Source organism: Chanos chanos, chromosome 9, assembly GCF_902362185.1.
Source record: "Chanos chanos chromosome 9, fChaCha1.1, whole genome shotgun sequence".
In the NCBI taxonomy this organism is placed as follows: Eukaryota; Metazoa; Chordata; class Actinopteri; order Gonorynchiformes; family Chanidae; genus Chanos; species Chanos chanos.
This window is the reverse complement of record NC_044503.1, coordinates 28,881,571-28,902,661: the sequence shown is the minus strand read 5'-3', so window position 1 is coordinate 28,902,661 and position 21,091 is coordinate 28,881,571. Positions and strand designations below refer to the sequence as shown.

At 38.5% G+C, this 21,091-nt stretch overlaps 1 protein-coding gene across 1 annotated transcript in view; it reads right to left on the bottom strand.

Moving 5' to 3' along the window:
• The window catches only part of LOC115820012 (tripartite motif-containing protein 35-like), a 33,087-nt gene extending 12,557 nt beyond the window's left edge, over positions 1 to 20,530 (bottom strand). Inside the window, exons 1-2 of the mRNA XM_030783449.1 lie at positions 20,126 to 20,530; positions 17,315 to 17,410 (exon numbers count right to left, since the gene is read on the bottom strand). Coding sequence (XP_030639309.1) covers positions 17,315 to 17,410; positions 20,126 to 20,530 — 501 coding nt within the window. The remainder of the gene's footprint in view (positions 1 to 17,314; positions 17,411 to 20,125) is intronic.
• Positions 20,531 to 21,091: the final 561 nt, after the last annotated feature.

The window sequence follows — 21,091 nt, the reverse complement described above, 5'->3', positions numbered from 1 at the left end:
GATAATAATGAGGATGGCCGCTGAAAATGTCAAGGTTAACAATATTGCCAAAGCCTTAGCTTATGTATATGGTGATTTGATATGAAAATTTGATATGCAAAGAATTTGTTGCACCAAATGGAACTTTTTGATTATTAAGATATGCTGATGGTGGTTAAATGCTAGTAACTTATTAATAAATATGTGATGAAGCTGACAGGTATACATGGTGGCTGATGGAGAGGACAAAGTTAGCTAAGTAACCAATGAGATCTGAGGCTTAACAATACAGATAAATGTGAGATCACTATATGGCAAGGAACAAGTCACTGTTGCACTTTTTATCTAATGTGTTATAAGAACTTATCAATTATTTATGTATTCACAACCTAATTTATAAACTAATTATAAACCATTCATTAACACTTTATAGGGGTAGTCCTTATTGTAAAGTTGTATCATTAGATCTAACTGTGCTTTTACACTGTTACACAACATGTCACTGATAAGATCCTCAGAGAGGAGAGTTTGCAGAAATTACAAAAGAATGGAAACATTCTCTCAGTAAAAGTGTGTGTGAAGGTGTGTAGGTGTGTGTTATTTAGAGGATCAGAGAATGAGAGTTTTCCTCTGTCCCAGTCCAGTTCCACTCTGATCCTCTGGAGTTTATTATTCACTCTCGGCAAAACATCTGACCTTCCTGGGGCCTCTGACCTGTATTTACCATCATAGAGAGACACACCCCAGACACCAGCATTAAAGAATGCGTATTCCTTCCTCTGGTTTGACTCTGTGGTCACACCCAAGGACCAGAGTGTACTGTCACCAACATCAACATCCCAGCAGTGTGTCCCTGAGTTAAAGCCCTCAGAGCCCAGCACACATGCATACAAATCAAATCTCTCTGGATTATCAAGCAGCTTGTTATCCTCATCACCGTCTCTCACACTGGTCAGATCCTCAGACAGGATGGGTCGTGGTGCTGCAGTGTTGGGGTCCAGAATCACAGGAGCTGAAGAGAGAGCAGAGACACAGAGAGAGACTGAATATTCAATATGTTAACATGTTTATGTTATAATCTATCGTCACAGATTATTGAGATCCACAGCAGTGAAGTAAACAGAAAATAAAGACAATCAAACCAATTCTAAAAACAAACCATCACTCATAGAGCAGTGGTTTGTATAATGATAAAGTCAGCAGTGTAAATAAATACATATGAACTACAGTGTTGTCATTACTGAGATTATTCAACCAAATGTGTTAAAGAATACTGCACTTAGGTAAGTTGTGTGTGTTCTGCCCCATAGTTAAAACAAGGGCTTGGTTCTTTTTGCATATACTATCGCTTTAATTGAGTGACGTAATGCTAATAGGAAGTTAATGATCCTGGTTAAAAAGTTGCAACGTTTTCACGTCTCAAGCATTCCACAAAATAGGCATCCGAAATCTTAAGTTTGTTTGTTGACAGCATTGCCTGTAAGTATTTCTTCTTTACATTGTTTTTGTATAACTACTAGTATATTTTGTTTGCACAACGCGTATGACGTTAACAGTATTTCGCGAACCGTTAGCATAATGCTAATGCGTGTACCATTGAAAGTCTGTGTAAGTTAGCATAGTTTGCTATGCGTGGCTTAATTATGGCATATAGCAATCTTTTTATTTTACCTAGTTGTGTTAAGATGCTAACTAAATACTTGCCAGTTAACTGTCTAATATACACTGTAGTGTATTGTGGTCATAGCAGTATTGTGTAACAGAATGAGCTAACACAGGCATTGTGACATAATGCATCTTTATTTCTGAAGCTCGGAAGATAATATATTTTGTATTTCCTTTCCTTTTCTTAGTTTTACTCCATCGCAATATATTTTAATCATGTATCACTGCGTGAAAAGAGGTGTATTCGGACTGGAATACTCCTGTATATTCCCGGATACTCCACAGATAATCGGCTGTATCCGGCAGTTTGCAGCTCTGTTACACGGCATGGAATACTCCTGAATATGTACCGTGTTTGGGGGTCTGCCTAGAGCCCTTAGTTGCCATGGTGAATAATCCCTTGGGGGTGCTTGCAAGGGAACATTTGCACTTCACACCTTGGGCCACCAGGTATCCTGCAATTGGTCAAAAGTCTTTCTTTGGATTGGTGGAGCAATGTCTTGCCCCTCCCCTAAAACCCTTCCCCATTGGTCAATTGTGGGTCCCCAGACATGAATTCATATGGTTTATATTATGAATATTATTATTGTTATTAATATTATTATTATTGGTGGTGGTGTTGTTTTATGTTCATAGGTAGACTGTACAGATAGTCTGGCAAACAAAAATGAATTACACAAATTTTATTATAAATAAAGAAAATACAGTATAATATAGATTATAAGGCATATAAATTGACAAATATATATATATATATATATATATATATATATATATATATATCAATGTACAACATATAACATATAACAGAATAGAATACATTAGAAATTAGAACAGAATATACTGTAATATCATAATGTATAATACAAATGCTTTTTGGGAGCATAAATGAAACTCTAAATGTTGAGCATTCCCAAGAACAACCCAGCTTCTGTGGTCTCCATTGTGAATCTATCCGCAACAGCTCGTGCATGGTGATTCACAACATAGTTTTGCTCTTTGTCCAGTCTATTCTGTAGCACCCCACACAGTGCAGACAACTCTGTGCTAGGCGGAAGGACCCACGCTGGCCTTCCATCCAAGATGGCGGCGTCCTCTTCAGAAATGACATCTACTGATGCGGTCTTCCATATGGCAGCCTCTTCCTCAGTTTAAAGAACACTAGCTCTGGCCTTGTGCTGCTGCACAACACAGTGAAAACAGACATTAGATCACTGAAAATAGCAAATGGAGAAAAAGTCTAACTACTGGGGAAATTATGTTTTGACTTACTCTTCTCCTCCTTTGCCTCGTTCGAGTGGCGATCCTGCCCCCCTCTTTGTTCTCTGGATTCACCCGGTAACTCTTTCGAATAGTCTCAATAGGTCTTGCAGGATGCTAGAGAGAAAAAAGCGGAGAAGAAAGGAAGATGGATTAAAAGTTTGTTTAGAATTCCAAGCAATGCTATGAAACAATCGCGACGATATAGTCTACCAACAAAACACGTTGTCTTACCTTGTCCGTGGATCATATCTGGGCGTGTTGTTTTCAGCATTATGCATTCTCCGCACAGCTTCCTGTAGAAGCAAAATTAATACAAGAGTTAAATTCAACCACATTTAGGGAAAAAGCAGATAAAGAAATGTGAACGTATCAGAATGTGAGGCAGTCAAAGACGAAAGCCAGAAGGCTACAGAAATAAACTTACCGAAACAGAGTTATTCCCCGCTCGTCTTCTTATTTTGGGCAGACTCCCCTTGCGCTTCTTTGATGGGACTCCATCCTGTCCAACCGCCGAATAACATTCTCCATTAACGTTTACTGCTGTTCAGACATCTTAAAAATGCATTTAACGGGGACACCAGTTGTTTGTTTTCGTTCGGATTCGGCGTTGGAAACATTGGATATTCCCGGCGCACGAGTAGCCTCTCCACTCCGCTGTCCGTTCGAAAACTCAAGTGTTCTTTTGCAAGCCATCTTCAAAATGCACACTATCGACAGAATACGGAGTACAACTTCTGTAATCCTTCTCCTACATACAGGTAACCCCTTCCCAAAAGCAAATTTCGCGCTGCAGTTGCACACAATGCTATTGGTTACTGTCACTCTACGCCATGCACGCACAGAAAACTGATTGGACAGGACTCAACCTCAGATTCTGAGTGGGTGGTTTGAAAACGGGGCGCGTCCTCGTACTGAGGAGAAACATTCCAAACAAAGCGTGGAACAGCAACAAAAACTCCTATGCCCTGTAAACTTAAAAAAAAAACCCTCCTGTATCCTTTGTCCCGCATCTCTCATACTGAGATAATGCCCCGCATTTTCGCTGGTCGTTTGGTTTTTAACTGTCAGAAATAAAAAATATATGGATCCATTATTTTACCCACCCGCACATGAGCCGCTTATGCCGTTGCGGCATAGTTTCTAATCTATTTAATAGCGCTATGTCAAAAGCAGTAAAAATGCAACATAGCCGAGTATTTTTTTAAAAGCCTTGCTTTCACCAAATGGCTGAGAGGAGAGCATTGAGCCTGTGGCGGCCGTCAATCAAACTGTGCAGCTGTGGGGCCGACGAATTTCTTTGCTACGTTACAAAAACCAAACTTAGTAAAACTTTACAGATATGAAGGTAAACGCTGTCAGCCGACATCATGGTCAAAAAGAAAGGAAAAAGTTCTTTTATCCCTTCTGACCATGCTACTCATCCAATAGAGATTTTGGCTTGATATAAAGATTTGTGTTGAAATTGTTTTATTTTGTGTAATATTTTATTTTGAGCCTTATTTATTCTTATAGTTGGATTTGGTCAGGGGTTTAACTTGAAAGACTTGGGCTGTATGATGCCTGCTGCTTTGCTTAAGTACAGTTGCCTTTGATGGGCCTGTAATGGCCAATGCATGTTGGATGTCTATCAATACAAGTGTATAAAAGTGTTTCTTATTCAGTTAGACTGACATTATATCTAAGTTTTAAATCATCTCTCAGCATTAGTAACATGTCCCACATTGTCCCACACAAACTTACTACTTGTCCCCCATTTGGTCTGTTTGCATCTGGTCACCCTGTACCTTTGAGCCCAAGTAAAGGACAGTTGCATAACCATCAAATATGTAATTAATGAACCTCTCATTTAGACTTTTTTTTAAATTATGTTTTCAGTGTGTTTTTGTATGCTCCATTTGAAGTGTCCATTGTAATTAGCTGCACGACAGAGCAATGACATTAAAGGCTACATGGGCCTACCACTGCTGTATTATACACCATGCAACACCTAACAAGTTTGTGTGGTTATCAAAATATAGCCTAAATATTACATATAGGCTAAGTGATAGAAAGTCACAGCGAGGAAGGGGGGCAGGTTTCTATACCTAGTCCCCCCTAGACCACTGACTGTTATTAGCATTTGAAAGGCCAAGCCATCAGCTAACGACTGTGGTCACACGGATGCCCGAAAACTGCCGTCTAACAGCTGTATTCGGCCATTTGCGGGAGTTTTCAGGTCTGCAAGACAAAGTTCTGCGGGCATCCGAATACCTCCGGAAAACAGCAGGTTTAGCGGAAGTTTACTTTGTCCGGATATTTCCGAATACACCACTTTTCACGCAGTGTATTGCTCGATGACGTCATGCAAATGATGCTATTAAAACAGTGGAGCTTAGACCCTCCCATGTCGTTCGTTGAAAGGAGTTTAGCTGGCTGTCAAACTGCGTACAGACGCACACACGCAGGGAGGACAGCCTAGTGTGTGTGTTTTATTAGTTGTGTGTGCTGTATTAGTTAAGTGTGTGTGTGTGTGTGTGCTGTATTAGTTGTGTGTATTGAGAGTTAGGTTTAATATGTCCTAACATTCAAGATTCTCCTCCTGAAGATGAGTTGTGTAGTGATTGTGTTTGAAACACTTTCAATTTCTGGTGTCTTTATATTTGTCCTGTGTGTTGATTTGTGTTTTTTGTTTCACACTGCCACAAAAATTCCTGTCCTCTATACACATGAAACCAAAAAGGAAACATCTTCCAAACAAACAGAACAAATGTGACTGAGAGAAACCACTGTCACATCACAGTCTCCTCATCCTGAAGCTTCTCATACTAGAACGTTTTGTTGGGTCAACAAAGATTGTATGGTTCTCACCAGACAGCCAAGTCTCCCCTCGTATCGAACTCTTTCTCTCTGACACCTTAATATTTTATCATTTTTTTTCTCTTAATAACTCCTGTCTGTCTTAGGAATCAGCTGCATCCTGCATTCAGACATTCAGACCAGAATCTGATGAAAACACTGTCGGAGAGTGGCCATGAGCACCTAACTGAACGATGTTCTTTTCATTTTTTCTTCTTGTTTCATCTCGTGGTCTAGTATTAAAACAGCCGCATAAATTCCCGGCTTTTATTCGCTAGAATCTCAAAGGGAAAACGGAACCAGTGTGTTGAAGTGAAAACGTTGTCTCGTCACAGTCTCTTCGCTCTGTCTGTCTGTCTGTCTGTCTGTCTCTATCTCTCTCACTCTCACTCTCTCCCTCTCTATATTTCTCTCCCACTCCAGTATTTCATCTGCTTCATATTATCTCCAGCCTTAGGACTCTTTTGTCTACCAGTACCTGATGAAAACTGTAAGAAAGTAATCATAGCTATATAACAAAATGCATTACTGAATGACTTCTTTTGAATGTCTTTTTTCGTCTAATTATTTCTTACGTAAACTCACTGTATTGAACAATGTCCTGCATCTTCTCCCACACTCTGAACTTCAGGTTGCCCAGGTGCTTTGCCACATTTATCAGTGCTCCTGAAAGCATCTGTGGATCCTGCAGTGTGCACTGGGCTCTGGAATAACATTCAGGAGTCAGTGCTGCTGTGGGTTTTGTATCACAGAAAAAGAAGAGAGTTAAGAGACAGGTTACTTACCTTTTCTTTGTGGCCTCAAAGTTCTGTGAAAAGAGATGAGATGAGTTAGTCACAAGACCTCTACTGCTGGAGGAATAGACAGAGAGAGAGAGAAAATGCCTTACCTTTAGAAAAAGAATGTCTTTCTCACTCATGTTGTCCTCTATGTCTCTGATTGTGTCTGAGAGAGAGGAGATCTCTCTGGTCGCTTTCACAATCTTTTTCTTCTCCTCCTCTCTCAGCGCAGTTATCCTGGCTGTCTCTTCATCTTGTAGAAACTGGTGAAGTTTCTCAAACTCTTTCCTAATCTGTGTCTCTGTGTGTTGGGCCTGAACCTGTTAAGGAAACATTTCAACCAGACTTAGCGTTTTCATAAACGTTTTATCAGCTAGTTGTATGCCATGAGAGATTTTCAGTAGATGAGAACAAAATAAAAACTGTCATGGTACAGTTGTAACAGAGACATAAGGAGTGCTGTGATACCGGATCTCTCTTGGGCAGATCAGTATTATTTTAATCAATATTTCAATGCGCAAACATTACTCTTTTGGCCTCATTTATCATTTCTAAAGTATTGATTATAGTTTCTTTAATTGTAGTCTTAAAGTTTTCATAAAGACATAAAATGCATGTAAAATAAATATTCATTTAAAAAAAATGATAAAAATTCACAGTCTAAAATAAAATCCATGCTTAATCCTTGTGCATATACCTTTCCTTATGCTAATGAACAGACCCTGTGTGATGCAATAATCACACACACATGCACACACCACACCACACATGCACATACACACTTGCATGTACTAAGATCAATACAGAGGAAGATTAACAGGAAACAGGTACACATAATAGGTGCAAATAATAATTAGGTAACAAGATGATTAGCCAATCAGGTTCAACTGGGCTCTGATTGGACAGGAGACAGGAAGGTGGAGACAGAGGCCTGAGAGCATAACACTGCTTATGTTTATATGTTAAGGAAAACAGACATGTATAATGTTTGATCACCTTTCTAATGCCTAACAGACAGTAGAGTTTATTAAAGTGATGAAGACCTGTACTTGCCTTGAGTCAGACATAAGTCATAACTGTACTGTAGCACTGTATTATAACTGACCTACACAGAACAAACAATGATAAACACCATGTAGATTCATCAGGAGATTAAACATAGCCTGTCATATCTGTCATGTCTGACTCCACCAGTGTGAGGAATTCATTTTTGATATGGGTAAAGTTAGTAACGGACTGTTTGTTTTTTCAAAAAAGTATTTACCAGGTGTCGTGTCCCACTCTCCCCACCTGTGAGTCATGTTTATTTTTCTCACCTTAATGTGTTTCGGTGTTTCATCACAGATGGCCAGTTTCTCTTGTAATGACTTCAGTGTAGTCTTAAGCTCATCCTGGAATTAAAGCACACGTTAGTGTCCATGTAGTTCCTTTACTTGCATGTGTTTATGTCAGCTATCCAGAACTTTTCATCTATAACAAATACAAACAGCTATTCTGTACTTCTGGTTTTATTTGTTCTACCTCAAATTAAGTTTCCAGATGCATTGATGTTCTTTGATATAAAAACAAGTAATATTTCATTTAAGAAATCTGAATGACACAAAGTATGTCTTACCATACAACCACGAGCAGCTTCATCTACTGGACAGAATTCATGGTTTGTGTGTTTTTCTGAATCCCGACACACCACACACACAGGCTGTCTATCCTTCAGACAGAAGTGTCTGAGTCTCTCCCTGTGCAGACTGCAGAACTCCTCAGACCCTGATGAAGATCTCTGACTGAATGGCTGCCCCATATCTTAAAAATGAAGTTCATCAAGATGCTTCACAAAGAAGAAAAAACAGTTTTATTTCCTTCTTACAGTAAGGCTGTGTTAGTGGGTGGAGCTTTTATAAAGGACAGAGACATCAGCTGACTTAAAGTAAGAAAAGAAAGAAAGAAAGAAAGAAAGAGAGAAAGAAAGTGAGAGAGAGAGAGACATCCTGCAAGTCAGGCTGGACAGATACTCATTCCAAAGCAGAATCAGGTATGTCTTTATTTGTCTGTGTGTGTGAGTTCACAGTTATTCTAAGAATTATGCTCATCTTAAACACTGAAAAGTATTCACACATCCTGTGTCACATACCCTTGGAAAGTCTGAGTTGTCTTTAGAGATGCACTGGTGCCTGTTTTAGGAACTATCTAAAAGCATGCTGAAAATGAACTCTTCCACTGTTTCTTATTATGCTAGTGATTTGTTGTAACATTGTTAGTAACAATGATTACTGACATTTTGAAATATTTAGTATTTTGTAACCCTCTTTTGCAGTACAGATTTACACTACATCGTCAGCGTGACAAAATATATGCAATGTCAAAATGAAAATCACAGTACATTCCAACTTGATTCATTGTATTACAGTTTTTGCAGATTGCTTGCACACTGGAAGTGAAAAAAACATCAAAACCTTAACTTTTGTGACCATGTCTTAAACAAAGGCACCAAAACTACAAACACATTTTCTGCTTTGCACTTTGTTTGCAATTCTGTAACACACTGTTTGCAAAACACTACACACTGTTTCTTACATTAGACACATTGTTCATGGATGAAACCTCGTGTAATCATTGGGAAAACATTTGTATCAGAAATGCAAAACATACCTGAAATTGGCAACACCCAAACACACATATGAAAACATATATGCAGTAATTGGACACCAATCAGTCTACAAATAGACCTCTACAAATAGACCTCTACAAATAGAGCTCATGTAAGCTTTTGGTGGGGGTGGGGTGTCTGTGGGGGCTCCTGCAAGGAGTCTGCAAGGAGTTCTCCATCACCATGCCACCCTAGGTCGCTACAAAACAGAGCGCACAATCACATTTCTGGATGCACTGCATACCTGTACTGGACAGACCAGAGCAGTTGTGATCTGGGATAATGTTAGTTTCCATTAGGCTACTCTGGTCCGATACTGGTTCACCAGCCACAATAACTTCACAGTTGTATAGTTGCCCCCTTACTTCCCATTTCTAAGTCCTACTGAGGAATTCTTTTCGGCTTGGCATTGGAATGTGTGTGACCACCAACCACATGCCCGCCTGCCTCTTCTGCAAGCAATGGAAGAGGCATGTATAGACATTGAGGTGGGGTCAGTCCAGGGTTGGATACGGCACGCAAGGCGATATTTTCCCTGTTGCCCAGCCAGGGATGACATTGCTTGTGATGTGAACCAGGTGATGTGGCCAGACCCTAACAGATGGCGGGATCCATAACCCATCCACCCCATCCCTTACAATTCCTTATAATACTAATTTTTGTTTACCATTGCACTGTAATTTTACTGTTATTATTTTTGAGTTAAGCGTAACATATTGTATTGATTACTGTACTGCAATTCTATTTTTCTTTGTGTTTTCTTGTTGTTGTAAAAACCTACAATGGCGGAAAAAAATAAGCTGTATATACTTTTCTTCTGAAGCTTTTCTTTTTTTGTGGGTTCACTGAAATGAGAGTAGATGTACTTTACTGGAACAACCTTTCACAGGAGCCTGTATGAGAAAATTAAAAAGGTATATGAAATACTAAAGACAGAAGTGTTTTGTATAAAGTACATCAGTGTGTTGTTGCTGCTTTCAAAGAGTAATTTAAATGGTGCGTGTGTGTATCATTTTCTCGCAAAAAATGCCATTTTGAAAAAGGATTGTTAGGTTTTGATTGCAGTTTCATTATGACATGGAGGTGAGATGTTTATCTCTAAGTGTTGTGTCTTATTTGGCTTGTGTGTAGAGTTTGGACACAATGAGCCAAATTCTGCAACAAGTGTGTAAGCAATCACAAAAAACTGTAAAAGATTCATAAACTACTTTTCACTAAAAAATTGTGAGTTAAGCACCCAAATATCTAACGTATTTTCAGAAATATGATTGTGTTTGTTGTGTCATTGAGAAATATCGTTAAAATAAACACTGTTACATGATTTATTTAGGTATCAGGAAACATCATGTCTGATTAGGCTTTTCTTGGAAAGTCTGCTCCTGGAGGATTTATAGGGTATTTGTAACATTTCAACAGCCTATTAGTTGAGATTCAACCATTCAGCTGTTTCACTTTGTCTGTACATGTTTACCAGACTATCAATACAGTATATGTGACAATTCATGAACATACCTACATATTCTCAGAATAATTTATTGGACCTTGAATTACGCTTTGGGTTAGGGAAAGGGTCGACCAATGCTATTCAACAAATGTTCAGCAATGTATGTACAAATGGTTGAATCTCAACTAATAAGCTGTTGAACTGTTACAAATGCCCTGTAAACCCTCTGTGGGCGGACTATCCAAGTAAAGTGTTACATAATGTCTTTTCATAAATAAAATATGTGAAATATGTAGAAGAGAAACATTAACTGTATCAACATTACAGTCTGAACGGAGACAGTATCAAATCTAATTGTGATGTTTCACTGTTACACAACCCTTCACTGGTAAGATCCTCAGAGGAGAGACAGTAGAGATATTATAGAAGAATGGAAAGACTCTTTCAGAGAAAAACTGTTTAAAAAATGTACATGTATGTGTTTGTAAGGGTGTTTAACATGTATATGTATGTCTTAGAGTGTTTTAAAGTGTATATGTACATGTTTGTAAGAGTGTTTAATTGTGTGTCTGTGTGTGTTTGTAAGAGTGTTTTAAAAGTGTGTATGCAGGTAGCACTTCTTTTATGAATATTAATAAGTTCCTCTGCCATTTTACATTTCGAAAATTCTCCAGCTGGAGGGATGCTGTGCTGCTGTCTTTGTTCAGGGTTAGGGTTAGGGGTGGGGCTAGGGTTAGGTTATAACCAATCACAGTTTAGAGCATCCCACACTTCCGTCCCTCTGGCTGATCTAATCTGGCACCAACCGTTTCAGAAAATGAAAAAAAAAAAGGCTATTTTCTGTTTTTGTTTTCATGAGATTTTATTTTCTGTTTTACAAAGGAGAAAATGAAAACCAAGTCCTTTTTAAATTTTGTATATGCTGTTTTGGGGCAGGAAAACGACTTGTTTTTCCATTATTCATTTTTGGATTTTGAAATCAAAACACCTTTCTTTTTTCATTTTCTCCTTTCTGTTTCTGAAAGGAAAATAGAATTACCAAAATGTACATGGACCGTACATAGACCGTAAAGAATAATGTAAATTAATTGCAGTATTTCTTCTCAGTTGTTTATGTGGTGGTTTCGTTGACTTTTGTGTTGTACTTACAATCTTGTTTTTATTTTACCTTTTTTTTTAACCACAAAAGAATAACATGAAAAGACTTGCATCTATTTATTATATTTCCTGGTTTCATGTAATGTGTTTTACACTTGTATTTATGCATATCCATTTGTTTGTTCTGAAGTTCTGTTAAACACACACTGGAGTTCTGTAGAAACTGCAGAAATCATTCTGGCATATAATGTAAATCATTCATGTTCTTTTATAGGTCACATTTGAATGTTGCTGTTTATTTATGTTGAAAAGATAAATATGTTCTGGCTCCCAGGAGGGGATGAACTTGCTGACGAGACAAGACCAGAGTTTTTAACAACTGTGTTTAGGAAGCTCAGAGAACATTGGCAGGTTTATCGTGTCAATCAAACTTCCACCCCACTGTACAGAGACAGAGTTTAGAACCACACCCAACATATTTGTCTAAAGACAGAATGTGACGGGTGTGTTCCCAGAAACTGTATCATACTACATTTGCATCATTGCAGTTGGGTATTTCCAAATGTTTGTGTGTGTGTGTGTGTGTGTGTATGTTTGTGTTTGTGTTTCTGTGTGCGTGTCTGTGTGTCTGTTTGTGGGTGTGCATGCATGTGTGTGTGTGTGTGTTGTCTAGTTAAGGTGGGTTTCTTTAATTGGAAGAGCTATATTAGTCTTTACTCCTCCATCTTTACTCTTTACTGAGTTTACACTGCTAGAGCCTTCCCATTCAGTGTTAATGTTGGTGGGCATTTTAAATCTAATTCTAAATTAATCTAAATTCCAATTACTTGTAGTCATATATTAGTCAGCGGAACTTCATTTGAATTTTAGTCTGATTTTAGTCACAGACGGTTTTGTCAGTCATTTGACTTCATGCTTTTACTAAGATGCTGTTTACAGTGTTTCCCTTTTGCTCTTTTAGAAGTATGTATTTCTGATGCTTCCTACATTTCCCAGTCTGAATGCCGTCTCTCCTGTATGGCTATAATTACCCCTCACTCCCCAATAGCAGTTAAAATAAAGAAGATGAAGATTTCAGTGGGTCTTCATGCATGCCAGGACAATGTGATCAAGTCAACAAACTGTGTGAGAACAGTGAAGAGTAGCATCTCTCATCCAATGACAAGGACACATTGACAAACCTATGACTTTGTAAAAATGTTTGCATGCATTTGACTGGATAAAGGGAGATTTTTTTCTTTCTTTCTTTCTTTCTTTCTTTCCACCTTTCTTCTTTTATTTTATTTATTTGTTTGTTTATTTATTTATTTTGGAGTAGCCTGCCATAATGTGGGTTTTTTTTCATCACTGATATTTTCATCTGATCCTTTTTTGTGAAGGGTTAATAAAGACAGAATTTTTAATTTCAAGGGGCTACTGCTTAACATTATCATTAAATCACTATCATTGATGAAAGTGTCATCAATGAATTCTTATTATCAAACTTTTTGTTGACAATGTGATGGTGAAATAGTGTGCTGCACAAATAGGCCTTTATACTAATACAGTTTTCACCCCATTCATGCTATCATTTTAGACCACATAAACATATATTATTTATAATAACCCACTGCACTGTTTATTTATCATGACCTTTTTATTTACGATTCGTTTACGAAGCTGAGTGCACAAACTTAATTTAACGGTTGTTGACTATAATTCACTTGCATTGCTTTTTGTTTGTTACCTGCCTGTGAGTTTTATCTTTGCAGATGTGATCGCTACAAAAATGGAGGGGGGGGGGGGCATTTCTATGGTTCCATGGGTCTAAGAGGGCTGATGCTTTCATCATGCAATTACAGTAGTTAGCTATGTCACATCGTGTTCATCTTGTTCCCCCTCTATTGGTCAGTTTTGTTTAAAGTGTCGCTTACTTCCTGACTCCTTAGTTCAGCTCGTTCATTTCATCATTGATTCCACCTGTTTTCGGTTAGTCTTGCCTTGTTTAGTCTCGTATAAGTACTCCTACTTTTGCTTTTGACAATTACAATTTCAATTTAGCATTTAGCAGACGCTTTTAGCCAAAGCGACTTACAGTCAGCGCATCAGTCAGATTCCTAGTACCTCATAAGCATACATCGCTAAAAAGACTGGGCGTCGATTTACTCCTTCGTATTCCACCCTTGTGTGGAACTGTTTGGTGCTGTCATGTTCGCCCACCTGCACGCCCACCTGCCTGCATGCATCTCTGAATCTACTTTCTGCAAGTCTTTGACGTTCTTTGCAAATAAAATTAAAACTGACCTGCATATGCATCCAGCCTCGTAACAAGTGTGACAAACCAATACAGCACCAGCATCAACTGGTATGTGTTTAGCTTATTGTTATTCCAAACATGAATGTAATGTAATTGTTGTCCCATTAAATATTGTGTGTGGTCTTATTCTGCTGTTAGTTGCTACTGTTATTCTGCTGCTTGACATATAAATTGTGCTGAATATTCAGAGTTCACATTCATAAAGCCCTGAGTGCTGAAAATGTAGATCACTGACTTCTTTCTGGTAAAAAAGTCTCACACAGGTTCTTTAACACAAGGTTGAGTTGAGGATTGTCTTTTAAAGACCTTCTCCTGCAAAATGGTCACTTCTTGGATGTTTTATCATTCCAGAACATTTGCAGACGGACTTTATAAACCCTCAGACAACAGGATCCCTGAACATGTCACAGCACATAGAACAGGAGAAATCGTGGTCTGAAATCATTTGGAGGCCATTTTCTCACACATTAAAACTTGGTCTCTCGTAACGGATTCCTCAGTGCTGATCGCTGTTTTAACATTGTTTGTACTTGAACTGTCACAGGAATCTCTCCGCTTTGTGTTTCGCGATAGACATGAATATATGGTGTTATAGATATGGATGTTTTAATAACTATTTAAGTGAATGTTATAACATAATTTTAATCTTATTTGTAAGATATAACACTAGACACTGAAAAGACTCTGTGTTTCCCAAAATGTAAAATTAATAATACTATTAAAACACGTGCGCTTTTAAACCAGACATCATACATTTACATTTCACATTAATATGAAGCTTCTTCTCATTTACCATCATACATTAGATCTAACGCTGCTTTTTCATCATTACACGACACTTCACCGGAAAGATCCTCAGAGGAGAGAATCTTAAGGGAAAACCAAGGAACGGAAACATTCTCTCAGTAAAAGTGTGTGTGAAGGTGTGTATGTGTGTGTTATTAAGAGCATTAGAGAATGAGAGTTTTCCTCTATCCCAGTCCAGTTTCACTCTTATCCTCTGGAGTTTATTTTTCACTGTTAGTGGAGTAGATGACCCTCCTGGGGCCTGTGACCTGTATTTACCATCTACATACCGAACACACCAGACACCAGTGTTAAAGAATGTCTTTCCTTTCCTCTGGTTTGACTCTGTGGTCACACCAAGAAACCAGAGCGTGTTTTTCCCAACATCAACATCCCAGCAGTGTGTCCCTGAGTTAAAGCCCTCAGAGCCCAGCACACATGGAAATGTATCAAATCTCTCTGGATTATCAGGAATCTGCCATTTGTCATCACTGTATCTCACACTGGTCAGATCCTCAGACAGGATGAGATGTGGTTCTGCAGTGTTGGGGTCCAGAATCACAGGAGCTGAAGAGAGAGAACAGAAACAGAGGGAGAGATTGAATATTCAGTATGTTTACATGTTTATACTGCTATTAATTTATCATCACTGATTATTGAGATTCACAGTGTTCAGACAATGTGTTAAAGAGTACCACACTTGGATAAGTTGTGTGTGGGTTATTTTAGTTTTATGTATTGTATTAGTCATATGTGTCATTATTGTTGCTTTTTGTTGCATTAGTTGTTTGAATGTTTTTTTTAGCAGTGTATGTGTCACAGCCTGCACCTAATTTTGGACTCTTGTTTTGATATGTCTTTGTGCTCCTGTTCTGTGTCTGTCTCCGCCCCTCACCTGATCCTGTTCGTCCCGTTTATTAACCTTGTTCATTTGAACCAATCATGTTTTGCCCTGTTTAGTTCTCCTTCTGTATTTAAGCCCTTGTGTTTGCCTTGTCCTTTGTCTATCGTTTTTAGTGTTTATATGCACTCTGTTAGGCTGCACCTTTTTGTTACTAGCCTTTGTTCCTGTTTATTTATCTTCATTTCTGTAAGTAAAGTCCTCCTTTTGTCACCATCATCATCGTGTCTTGCGCTTGGGTCCTGCACCACTCCAGCCCTGACAGTATGTTGTATTTATGTTAAGTTAAGTTTCAGTGATTGCACACACACACTGTGAACAGTGAGCAGTGAATTTGTCCTCTGCATTTAACCCATCCAACACACCAGTAGTGAACACACACACCAGACGCAGGAGAAGTGGGCAGCCTTCCTTGGTGAGCGCCCGGGGAGCATTGGGGTCAAGTGCCTTGCTCAAGGGCACACAGCCGTGGACATTGGGCCTGGGAATCGAACCAGCAACCCTCCAGTCACAAGCCCGGTTCCACGGCTGCCCTGCTGTGTGTTGTATTAGTCGTGTGTGTGTCTCTCTCTCTCTCTCTCTCTCTCTCTCTCTCTCTCGTATTTCACTATTTTATCTGCCTCATATTAAGTCCAATCTTTCTTTGGAGTCTTTCTCACATTCAGACCAGTACCTGATGAAACTGTAAGAAAGTGATCATAAACACATAAGCAAAATACACTACTGAAAGACTTATAAAATCTTTTTTTTTTTCTTTTTCATCTAATTATCTCTCACATAAACTCACTGTATTGAACAATGTCCTGCATCTTCTCCCACACTCTGAACTTCAGGTTGCCCAGGTGCTTTGCCACATTGATCAGTGCTCCTGAAACCATCTGTGGATCCTGCAGTGTGCACTGGGCTCTGGAATAACATTCAGGAATCGGTGCTGCAGTGGGTTTGATATCACAGAAGCAGAAGAGAGTTAAGAGACAGTTTACTTACCTTTTCTTTGTGGCCTCAAAGTTCTGTGAAAGGAGATTATAAATGAATAAATGTCTTGATTATCAGGTGTCAGCTGAATGTTTATGATTTATTAGAAAGAGAGAGAGAGAGACAGACAGACAGACAGAGAGTGTGTGTGAGAGAGATAGAGAGAGAGAGAGAGAGAAACAGAGAGGCCTGCTTAGGTTCTTACTTTAAGGAGCATAATGTCTTCAGCTTTGATCTCCTCTTCTATGGCTCTGATTGTGTCTGAGAGAGATGATATCTTCCTACTCATCTCCTCAATCTTCTCCTTCATCATCTGACTCTTCTGCTCCTCTTCCTCTCTCAGTGTGGCTATCGTTGCTGTCTGTTGATCTTGTAGAAACTTCTGAAGTTTCTCAAACTCTTCCCTAATCTGTGTCTCTATGTGTTCAGACTGAGTCTGAAATGAGAAACATTAAAACATTTTAAACAATACTTTACTCTGTTTGAATTAATTAATGTGCTACTGTGATGTGTTCTGCATAGGTTAGTTTTATTTTGTAAAAAGTAGATAATTACTGTTCTGTTTCATATAAATATTGTAGAATTGATTTTTTTTCTATTGTAGAATTTTTAGCGAATTAACATTTTGTATGAAACTGCAGGATCTCACCTTAATGTTTTCTGCTGTTTTATCACATGACAGTTTGACCTTTCTAAAGAACTCCAATTTCTCCTGTAAAGGTTTCAGTGTAGTCTTGAGTTCCTCCTGAAATAAATAAATAGATTTTTTGAGAAAGTCTCTGATTCAGAGTGTGTATGTGAGATATATTGACACGGTGTCTGTAAATTACACAGTCATCTGATATCAGAAACACACTCACACACATACACACGCACATATACTGCATCTTACCATTCACTCCTATATCATGCTCCTACACTATAAGAAATTGTCCTGTAAAGTTACAGTGAAGCACTGGCAGCTCTGGTCGCCAGTATTGTCCTGTGTTTTTACAGTGTCACTACCGTAATTTATTTCAGCAGTGAAGTACTGAAATTCAAACATTACAAACAAAAAGAGCTCATTAAAAGCAAAGGAAAGGAACTGAGAGGGACTAATTACAGCCTCAAGGACCAGTTCCCCAGAGAAATACAAGAAAGAAGAACAAACTTTTCCCGATCTTGAAGCAATTTCGGGAGAAGGGAAGACGAGCGACTTTATCTGTGGACAAGCTGTACATCGACGCGCAACTCTACCGTAATTGCAACATCACCGCTTCGCTTTAGTCATCCAAATATATAGGCAAATACTCCATACTTCAATACCAAAATAGCACTCTAAACTTACACCCTGCTGTCTACTACTAAAACAAATTTTGCACTCACTGTTGACCCTACAATCTCTCTTTTTCTCTTTGTCTCTCTCTCTCTTTTCTCTGATTTTCTCAGAATCTCCTCGTATGCATATTATCTGTGTTTGTCTCTTGTCTGTCCATGTCTATTTGTCACAGCTAGCTTGGGAAATGTGGGAGAAGGGGAATTGTAGTAGGGGTGAAGCTGCTTCACATCGACATCAACATTTCTACTTTTACTAGTTTTTATATATCATCTCAAAATATAATTGAAACACACTGCAAACTAATGTTGATAGTCCATACATTCACCACAATTTTTCACATTCATATCCACGACATAACACTCACAAATTCCCACCCACATCACATAGTTGTAAAATTGATCCTTACACATGTCAGTGATTTCACTCAAATTCATAACCTGGAACATGCGTGGGGATAGTTCGCAGGCAAAGAAAATCAAAATTATAAACCATCTGATCAAATTACAAGCACAGACATGCCTTTTACAAGAAACTCACGTAACAGGTTCCAAAGATCAGAAATTGAAAACTCCACAATTTACCCAAGTATAATCTTCAACTTACAACTCCATGAAAAGAGGCGTGTCAATTTTGACAAATAAAAAAGTTCAATTAATCCATAATACCACTGTCACTGACCCTGAAGGACGATATGTTATCATCAATGTCACCATTAACAACAACTACACTATTGCTAACATATATGGACCCAAAAAGAATAAATAAAAGCAAAAGGCCGTGTACAAATCTAATGTTAATAAAATAATTACTCAAACTTTGCATAATTTCAGTGAAGCTATTTATCTCTTCTTTGCTAATGTTCCCTATATCTAAACTCATGTAAATTTACATACTCACATATATTTAAATATATGCTATCGTTTAATTGTCGGAAAAAGTTTCTAATATCAAATTTTAGTCAGGTAACATAAACCATTATGTTGCATTTATTAGCTACACAAAAGCTTCTATTTCGTCATGCAAAAGTGAACCCGCGGGTGCATCTGAATAGTCAAAAAATGACGTTCAAAGTCCTTTCCCAACCACTTTTCCTTGTCCTCGAGGGAAAACATCATGAGGTTAAGAAAAGATGGGAAAGAGAATTCATAGGGACTTAGGAAAAGACAACCGCAGTGCTAAGAGAAGGGACTTAACATAAATTGGGGGTTCGTCCGGGATAGTTTTCTCAATTTTCCTCTTTTTTTCACACCCTCTTATTTGGATTTTTGTGTATGCGCGTTTTTTCCGACTGCTTATTTTGCCTATTTGCGCATTGTGGACGGTGTTGTGGTTGGAGCAATGGCTCAATTTAGCATGGAGCAGTTCCTCAGGAACCCCACAGCGGAACGGCTGGATTCGTGCCGCAAGGATGACCTCCTATTGTTGGCGGATCATTTTGGCATTGTGGTTGTCTCTGGTGTTTTGGTTATCACGGGGAGAAGGACAAGTACGGTAGGGGATCCCCATGGTAGTGTTTCACTGTGTATAGGGGTAGGTTAGAGGCAGGTGCCACTGCTGTATGTTTTGTTATTAGATAGCTAGTGTAGTTAGGTTTCCTTTGGCTCTGCCACCTTTTTGTTTTGTAGATAAGTGTGTTATTGGTGTAGGTATTTAGGGTGGTTTCTGTTTTGCTAGTTTCTTTCCTTTGGCACCATCTGTCGTCCTCTCCCATCTTTTTTTTTTTGTGTGCGTGTGTTTGTAAATATACTTGTACATATTGTGTAAATACCACTAAATACCAAATATCCCTAATATATCGCGCACTTTTTACACACTGATTCCCCGTGTCCATGTTTTTCCTCACCATCACACCGTCCCAAACCAGCACAGGTGGTAGGTGTCCTTTATGCTACGTCCCCTCTACATACCCCTAGACACCATATCCCACCTGGGATGTAACAGGTATTATATATTAGTTATTAAAGCGGTTACTTTGACAGACCTTAAATACATATATAGTATATATACATATATATGTAAACACACAGACACACACACACACACACACACACACACACACAAATACACAGACATACATATATAAACAATAAATAAAAGATTTGTGTTTAGTATAGGCTTTAATAACCACAGTATTTGTCTTACCCTATTATCATGTGCAGCTTCATCTACTGGACAGAATTCATGGTTTTCGTGGTTTTTTGAAGTCTGACACACCACACACACAGGCTTTTTATCATCCAGACAGAAGAGTTTGAGTTTCTCATTGTGCACACTGCAGAACTCCTCAGACCCTGATGAAGATCTCTGACTTCTCTCCTGCAAGAAATTCTCACACAGGTTCTTTAACGCCAAGTCATTAGAAAGTTGATCTTTTGATGATCTTCTCCCACAGGAAGGACACTCCTGTGATCCTTTTTTATTCCAGAACTGCTGCAGACAGACTTTACACACACTGTGACTACATGACAGGAGAACGGGATCCCTGAAGATGTCACAGCACACAGGGCAGGTTAAATCTTCTGCTGATATTAAAACTTTAGATGCCATTTTCTAACAGCGCGTCCCCTGCAATGGCTCCTGCAGAATCAAGTTTACTTTCACTTTCTAACATTCAGAGTTAAAAGAAAAAGGCTCAAGGCATTCTGTTCTTCATTCACTCCACTGATTTCACTTCATTTCCAAACACGTAGCGTTATCCATAACTCACCTGTTGTGTTAACTGTTGTATAAAAAGTGAACTGTAGTCAGATTTATGAAGAGCTGAACACACAGCACTCTAGTTCCTTCTGTGTGTAGTTCCTGAATGTGGATGAGGGTGGAGTTCAGTTAAAGACTGATTCTGATTGGCTGTTCCCTTATCTTGTGGTGTCCTGAGGTCAAGGTAAGGGCAGAAAGCTGCTTTTCTAAAATAGAAATAGTCATTCAAATTTGAATTTGTTATTTTGTAATTGATGTTCAGGTCTATGTATTTTTAATAATTATATTTTCCTCTTGGTAATGACAGCTGCCACTTGTTAAGGTTGAGCTTTTTTGGGGGGGGAAATGCAATAGGTTAAATGTCACCTTCTCTGAAAAGGAAAGCAGTGAAAGTGAATCTGGTATGTAACA